General features: G+C 35.8%; 1 protein-coding gene across 1 annotated transcript in view; it reads left to right on the forward strand.

The window, feature by feature from the left end:
* The window catches only part of RAB1A (RAB1A, member RAS oncogene family), a 30013-nt gene extending 21409 nt beyond the window's left edge, over nucleotides 1-8604 (forward strand). Inside the window, exons 4-6 of the mRNA XM_058551083.1 lie at nucleotides 4917-5012; nucleotides 6373-6504; nucleotides 6765-8604. Of these exons, the coding sequence (XP_058407066.1) occupies nucleotides 4917-5012; nucleotides 6373-6504; nucleotides 6765-6962 (426 nt within the window). The 3' untranslated portion in view covers nucleotides 6963-8604. The remainder of the gene's footprint in view (nucleotides 1-4916; nucleotides 5013-6372; nucleotides 6505-6764) is intronic.
* The last annotated feature ends 150 nt before the right edge of the window (nucleotides 8605-8754 follow it).

The following is an 8754-nucleotide window of genomic DNA, read 5'->3' on the forward strand; positions in this document are numbered from 1 at the left end:
CATTTTGGTGAATTTAGAATGTATTATTATTTTTAAATATGTTAACAAGATTAAAGTATCAAGAATCATGCATCTATGGTAGAGTGGTAGAATAAGGATTATTTAGATTAAAAATGATTTCTGTAAGATTACCTTCCTCATTCAATTTTCTGTTCATAAAGCAGAGAAATACATGTTTTAAGTCAAACTTGGTCTCAGTTTTTTTTCTTGTGCTTTTATCGGGGGGGACGTCTAAGTTGAAGTTTACCTTGTCTTATAGCAAAAGTATATTGAGCATTTTTTGTATGTCTTTTACTGTGCTGAATACTGTGGAACATTAAAAGCAACGTAGGAGTGGTTCTTCATATGTGGCTTAGTTGAAGAGTATTTATTTAGTTCGTTGTATTTATTAAATAGTATGTACCAAGTCTGTAGACACAGAATTTTATTGGAAAGGAACTTAGCTTTTCTAACATGTTTTACAGCTCAGATAATGGATCTGAGAGATTTAATGACTTGCCTACAGTTACTAGCAGAACCAAGTGACCCACAGCTCTCTGTCTTCAGTATTTTGTGTCCCTGTGCCATCCTAGTCCCCTTACCTGTCCTTACATCCCCAACCCCAAATTAAAAATAGGCAGTTGTAGTAGTTCAGTAGTAGCACTCTAATAGGGGTCTGGTTACTACCAGTGTGGACATATCGATCATCTTTAAAAAAATTAATCTCTGGGTATCTTTTAGAGTTGGCTGTCGGTATGAGGTAACATAGAAAATCAGTGACTGTTCTTTTCATGGAACTGATAACACACTGAACTAGATGGAGTTCTGGATTTGGAGTCAGAAATCTTGGATTTGTTTGTTGCCTTTGTTCTGGTATTTACTAGTTAGAGAGTTGTGGGTTTAACTTACTTCAGCCTTTCTCCTGAGACTCAGTTTCTTATCTCTAAAATGTATGATGATACTTGATTTATTAACTCATGAAGTAATTGTGAGAACCAAATCTAGTAGCTCTGCGTATGTGTATATGATAGTGTATGTGAAAGCCCTTTGTAAACTTTTGGGCAGTATACAAATCTTACTGATGATATGACATACCCAGATGAATGGATGTTTGATAGGTTATTTTTTTTAGTTGCTCCCTTTCCTATTGGTATGACTCTGATGAGGAAAAGAAAAGGTACATCACAAAAGAATTGTGGATTTTGATACAAGTGAACACACTTGATGCTCCAAATGAGGACTTACAAAGATATAGTTACCAGAGAGAGCTTGAAATACTTTCAGCCTGTGAACAGATTACCTTCCATATTGATTTTTCCCATTATATGCAGAGTGCCAGCTTTATACTTGGTACCGTAAAGAATATTTCAGAAAGATGCACCCAAGCCTCTAATCTAACTAGTGATGTGAAATGATTATGTTACATGTGATCATTGGTCTCCATAAGATTTGAGTGTATATTTGTGAAACATTCATATATTGATACTTTGCTATGGCTGGAAGGAATCTTACAGGTCACTCACTCAGTCTTCATTTCATCTTCTGTGGGAATTTCCTTTCCCTATCTGGTGCCTTTTTTTGAACATTTTTGGGAAGTTCACCATTTTTCAGAGCAGCTAGTTCCATTTATAAATAACCTCTAATTGTTAATTCTTTATATTGAGCTGAAGCCAGTTTCCTTTAACTTCTGTCTCTTATTCCTCTGCCTTTTGGAGGTATCCAAATGAGATTAATTCCTTTTCTATTGGCAGCCTGCCCTTTAGATTGATCTTGTCACAACCTTCTGCCTCTGAAGTCAGTCATAACTTGTTGGAAGCATGTTTTCAGAACCTTTCACAATTTGGGTTACTCTTTGATGTTTTAAGTGCCTTTTATTAAAATGTGATTCCTAAAATCAAATATGAGATATAGTCCAGCCAGTGTGGACTACATAAGGTAAATCCTCTCCTGATTTGGACTCTGAAGTTCTTTTTTCCTCTCTTGGACTTCAGGGATTCATGCTCTTTTCTAATCCATTCAAGGACATAAAAAGAAAATCTGAGTTTACTACATTTGCTGTCTTTAGTAGCCATATTACCTACTAGTTTGGATCTTAAGGTTTTTGGTTTGTTTAAAAATAAAAAAGTCTTGGGCCGGCCCCGTGGCTTGGCGGTTGAGTGCGCGTGCTCCGCTGCTGGCGGCCTGGGTTCAGATCCCGGACGCGCACCGACGCACTGCTTCTCTGGCCATGCTGAGGCCGCGTCCCACATACAGCAACTGGAAGGATGTGCAGCTATGACATACAACTATCTACTGGGGCTTTGGGGGAAAAATAAATAAATAAAATTATTTAAAAAAATAAAATAAAATAAAATAAAAAAGTCTTGTTGTACACTTGTGACTAGTGTTTTTAAATCTAAATGCAATATTTTACTTTTAACTCCATTACCTTTCATCTTGCTTGGCTTGAGTTATCTTTCCAAGTTTTGTAGGTCTTTGAAAATAATCATGTTGATCTATATTTTAATTATTCTTTCAGCTTTTCCTTTTCAGTGTGCCATCTGGGTCTTTGTATCAGAGTTAGTGATTACAAAACATTCATCAGGGCAGGGCAGGTACAGAGTCCAGTCCCATACCATGGAAGCATGGAAGACCTCTTTCTGTGATTGTTCGTTCATTCATGAAGCATTTATGGAAGTCAGGCACTCAGATAGATTTGAGGTTACAGAGATGAATGAAACATAGCCCCATAGGAGGAGATCCCTTTTCAGTGGGAGAGACAAACATGGGAAAATCAGTTACCCTGTGATTATGAGGGGTAATGAGGATTATATACAAAGAGTGATCAATTATAGATAAAGGTACTCTTAGGATGTAGAGTCAGGAGAGTTTTCAGAGTGACAAGGAGACATCAGAAATTTTACTTTTTGGATGCCATTGCTTAGTCAGCTATAATTCTTTAATATCTATTCAGAAACAATTTCTCCCTTGTGCTATCTTTGTGAAAGGGGTGGGGAGAGAATAGAAGGGAACTAATATTTTATTGAGCAGCTTCTATAATCAGGCACTGTGCTAGGCCTTTTACAAACATTAGTTCATTTAAACCCGTTTAGCAATTTTATAAGGTAGTGGTATCTAGGATTTATAGATGAATAAACTATTAGATGACTCTCCCTAGCATTAAGTAACCAGGAACCTAGATTTGATGTTTTAAAGTCAGGTTGCCTTGACTCCAAAGCCGTGTTTCTCCAAGGACATTCTGAAAGACTCGGAGACTCCTTACTGATAGGGGAGATCAACAGTCTTGTACGCTCTCAGGCTGGTAGTTAGGACAAAAAAGGTAATGAAGCTGTGGTGACTTGTTTTTGTTTCTTTGTTTTAGAATAATGATTGTTAACATTTTACCTTATTTGCTTCATCATAATTATTTTTTTCCTGGAGTATGTTAAAGTAAATTACAGAGATTATATTTTACTCCAGAAATATTTCAGTATGCATATCTGTTTTACTATATAAACACCATTATCACATCTAACAAAATTGACACTAATGCCTTAATATTATCTAATGGCTGGTCTGTATTCAAATTTCCCCAAAATTGCAACTTGTTTTTAACAGGTCTGTTGTTCGCTGGGTCTTAGAAAAAAAGAAGTGATTTCACTGAGTGAAACCTGAACCATTTTTCTTTTTGTCATCTAAGACATTAGTGGAGAGCAATGTTAAGTTCATAGATACACTCCAAAACTTCACAATTCCCTCCCTCTAAGAGCTATTGCATGGTATTCTCCACTTGTTGTTGTAGGCTTCGAGTCCATTTCTTTTTTCTTTTGTAGTAACCATTAAGTAACCATTCTGTTATTTCCCAGTCAATCAAGATGTTACCTTTTACCAGTATCTTTTAGTGGGGTAGGTAGCTATTCTAATTATACAAATACTTTTTTAAGAAGAAGCCACTGTCTAGGAGCAATTTCAAACAAAATTCTCATTTCCTTTTTTAAAACCAAGGCTTTTAAAATCTAACAATTGAGTATTTTTCCTCTTGATATTTTTAATAATTAGTTTTTAAAACCCAGAACTTGAATGTAACAATGTAAGCATCTGTTTTTGATGTTTGAGCCTAAAGGGTTGAAGTGTGGTAAACTGCTTTTAAAATGAGTTTTATAAAAGTATTTGGAATCATCCTTACATTCATTTCCCTAGGATTAAAATAATACCTTCCTGGGCCGGCCCCGTGGCTTAGCAGTTAAGTACGCGTGCTCCGGTACTGGCGGCCCAGGTTCGGATCCCGGGCGCGCGCGGACGCACCGCTTCTCTGGCCATGCTGAGGCCGCGTCCCACATACAGCAACTAGAAGGATGTGCAACTATGACATACAACTATCTACTGGGGCTTTGGGGAAAAAATGGAGGGGGATTGGCAGTGGATGTTAGCTCAGAGCCGGTCTTCCTCAGCAAAAAAAAAAAGAGGAGGATTAGCATGGATGTTAGCTCAGGGCTGATCTTCCTCACAAAAAAAATAAAATAATACCTTCCTGAGATGACTAAAGTACTATTCTGACTAGTAGTTATCTGAATTAGGTCCTTTCAGTGCTTTCCATGATGGGAAGATGTGCTAGCAAATGGTTTTGTCTTACGTGTGAGAGTGTAGTATATTAAAGGAGAGTTCACCCAGTAGCTTTCCTAATCAAGTCAGCCTGTCTCTGCTTCATACTGAATGCCTCAGTGCTAAGACCTATAGGGAATATGAAAAGGATGATGTAGTTCCTGATATCAAAGAGCTTATAATATTGGTATCATTACCATGCAGTTTAGTAGTGTGAGCATTGGGGGCTAATGTTTCCATATCAAATCCTGACAGTCTCCATAACTATGTGAACTAAACTGTTCTCCCTCCTCCTGCCTTTTTCTCTAACTCTATGTTAATGGAGTTGTTTGGATTTCTTGATTGTTTCATAATAGTGGGACACAGCAGGCCAAGAAAGATTTCGAACAATCACTTCCAGTTATTACAGAGGAGCCCATGGCATCATAGTTGTGTATGATGTGACAGATCAGGTAAGTCTCAGGAGGAAATTACGTTACAGTGACAAAGTAGGAAGTTACTATTTAATAAATATCAGTCTTTTACTTTGCATATAAGACATCAGTATTATTTATATGGCAGAAAACTGTGTCAACTCCCAAAAAAGTGAATTACATAAAAAAATTTTGTTTCAAAGCACTAATCTTTTTAAAACAAGAACATTGTTATTTTTCTTCCCTCTATCATTTGAAAGTTTAATGAATTGGTCAACCAAAATTTATTTTCCTTTAGTAATTAGAAAATTTAGTAATTGGTTTTACATTTGCTATCAAGGGACTCTGGTTATATTTATCAACTAAATAACAGTGATTATTTTGGCAAGAGTTCATAGGGAACTGTGTGGGTTGTTTGGTTTATACTGTGTTCCTGGTGTTAAGTATTAACAGGAATTGGCCTTGTAATTAGACCTGTCAGAATTGCCAAAAGCAAGATTAGGGGTCTCTGCCTGTAGAGGATGTGGTTTAGAAATAGGATGGGGTCAAGGAAGATTTTAAGAGGACAATGAATATCTGAAGATCAGCTGTTGAGAGAAGGTAGGGGGATATAGAGATAGTGTGAAGAATGTGGTCCAGGGGCCATAACTGTTCTTTTGATCAGCAACTTATAAAATTTCAAGGTCCTTTTTTTCCCAATTAAAGAAAATAATAAAAGATAAATTTTGAAGATTAGAGTCTGTTTTTCTTGTAGCAAATGTTAAATCTCACCTCAACTGTGAAATCATAGCTAATTAGGAAATAACTAGAATCATAGACTTTAGATTCAGTGCCATTACAAGTATTGGGTGACTGATGTCAACAGGAGAAAATAATGATGCTAATTTCAAAAATCTCAAGTCATGAAATATTTAAAAATGAAAATTGCCCCCCCGAAATATGACTGTAGAAAAGAAAACAAGCATCTTTACTTTGGACCCATTTATTTAATAATATCTTTTGATATCTCCAGTAGTTAATACTGAGTAGGCGATCTTATTCATAAACCAAAATTTTATCACATTTCAAAAACCAGGTTTTATAGTGCATTTAAATTGCATATTCCAAAACAGTTGGATTTGCCTGAGCTGTAGTTTAATGCTGAGCTGTATTTCCTTCTCAAATAAGGTATTTTCATCCTCAAGCCTTCCAATTTTAATTTCTTGTTTATTTATGTATGTATAGTCATTTTAATATATCAGTTCACTTCTTTCGCAGCACTGTAGTTATTATTTTGTAGCTAGAGTTGTCTCACTAGCTCTTTGTAGGTCAAGAAAGACACTTCTGTTTATCACTTGCTTCATTAGAGCAGTTGTGTCCAGAATTGTATTATCATTCTTAAAAATGTCTGTCTTCTTAGGAGTCCTTCAATAATGTTAAACAGTGGCTGCAGGAAATAGATCGTTATGCCAGTGAAAACGTCAACAAGTTGTTGGTAGGGAACAAGTGTGATCTGACCACAAAGAAAGTAGTAGACTACACAACAGCAAAGGTATGTTTAAAGTTTGATTTTCAAACTGAATTTGAAGATGTTGAATTTGAATTATGTATGGGTATGGAGTATTTAAAAATATGTGCACCTAAGAATATGGGTATTTAAAAATCGTGCACTAGAATACTCCGACAGTGACGATTTGTGTAGTCTGTTTAGATTCAGTAAACTTAGTCCTTCTTCACTCTCATTTCAGATGATAGAAATGCACTAAGTGAAAAAAAATTTTCAGTGTTAATTGTGCCTTATTATTCTCTTAGGAATTTGCTGATTCCCTTGGAATTCCATTTTTGGAAACCAGTGCTAAGAACGCAACGAATGTAGAACAGTCTTTCATGACCATGGCAGCTGAGATTAAAAAACGAATGGGTCCTGGAGCAACAGCTGGTGGTGCAGAGAAGTCCAATGTTAAAATTCAGAGCACTCCGGTCAAGCAGTCAGGTGGAGGTTGCTGCTAAAATTTGCCTCCGTCCTTTTCTCACAGCAGTGAATTTGAAATCTGAACCCAAGTGAAAAAACAAAATTGCCTGAATTGTACTGTATGTAGCTGCACTACAACAGATTCTTACCGTCTCCACAAAGGTCAGAGATTGTAAATGGTCAATACTGACTTTTTTTTTATTCCCTTGACTCAAGACAGCTAACTTCATTTTCAGAACTGTTTTAAACCTTTGTGTGCTGGTTTATAAAATAATGTGTGTAATCTTTGTTGCTTTCCTGATACCAGACTGTTTCCCGTGGTTGGTTAGAATATATTTTGTTTTGATGTTTATATTGGCATGTTTAGACGTCAGGTTTAGTCTTCTGAAGATGAAGTTCAGCCATTTTGTATCAAACAGCACAACCAGTGTCTGTCACTTTCCATGCATAAAGTTTAGTGAGATGTTATATGTAAGATCTGATTTGCTAGTTCTTCCTTGTAGAGTTATAAACGGAAAGATTACACTATCTGATTAATAGTTTCTTCATACTCTGCATATAATTTGTGGCTGCAGAATATTGTAATTTGTTGCACACTATGTAACAAAACAACTGAAGATATGTTTAATAAATATTGTACTTATTGGAAGTAATATCAAACTGTATGGTGATAAGTTTTAATTCTTATGGTTAAAGGGAAATAGAGCCTTGCATTATACTCAAAACAGCCACTTGTGTGTGCAACCAGGGCATTGTAGACCTATCTTAGAGCAGCATCCAATATGCTTTCCAGATACTATACCCAGTACATGGCCTAGGGAGGCTTCTGTGCTCCGTAGGGATTTAACCAAGCTTAGTGGTTCAGGGAGATTAAATTGTATCGAAAACAACTTTAGAATGTTATCTAGCCTCTTATCTCTGATCCTTCCCTAAAAACCATTTGAAGTGGCTTTATTGATCAACCTTTTGTTAATTCATCTGTGGTAGAGAGGGAAAGCAGCACACCCTTCCTCATTGGCAAACAATCAGACTAATGCGTGTGCTAATACTGTTTCTCCCATGCTTGAGTCAGATGCCAACTATTTTATCCTCCACAATTGTATAACTTAGATTGGAGGAAGTTAAAGCATCGAAGGAAGTTAAAGCATTGAAGTAGAAAGTAGGAAATTTAGTATTTGATTGCCCTAATTTTAGAAATTATATCCCTGAAAATTAACTGAAAACACGAATGCTGGGGTGGGAATGATAAATGAGAGAAATATATTTATTTCAGTGGAATTTTGCACGTGAAAAATTTTGTGAAATATGACCTTAAAGATCCTAGGGTTCGTTTTTATTGTGGGAAACAAAAATCCTTTGCTAACACTGGCATTTTAAGGTGATAGAAGTCAAAGATTGTTTCTTTGGGGTTGAAGTAGCAGCCCAAACATTTCTTTATTTAGGAGCTTGGGATGTGGCTGTTGGCAACACATTTTATGGTGGAGTCTTTAATTCAATGATAAAATCTAAACTAAAAACAAGCCAAAAATTATAGGTTTCTTTATTTTCACTAAACAGGCAATTGAAATACATGGTACAAAAATAAGTGGTAAGATTATTGTAAAATGAAATGGACAGAATAAATATTCAATTTAATTTTCCATCTGAGAATTTCACAATAAAATCATAGTTTACTTTGTATTATAGATGTGCTTATTGGATCTATTCATCCTCACATAAGACAACTGAAAAATTCCTCAAGTTACCAATAGTTATTTGGGTGAAGATCTTTTTTTTTTAATGCTTCAAAAGGTTTGTATTTTGCCGCATCAATACAGCATAAAGGGGGAA

Source organism: Diceros bicornis, chromosome 12 (genome assembly GCF_020826845.1).
Source record: "Diceros bicornis minor isolate mBicDic1 chromosome 12, mDicBic1.mat.cur, whole genome shotgun sequence".
Classification (NCBI taxonomy): Eukaryota; Metazoa; Chordata; class Mammalia; order Perissodactyla; family Rhinocerotidae; genus Diceros; species Diceros bicornis.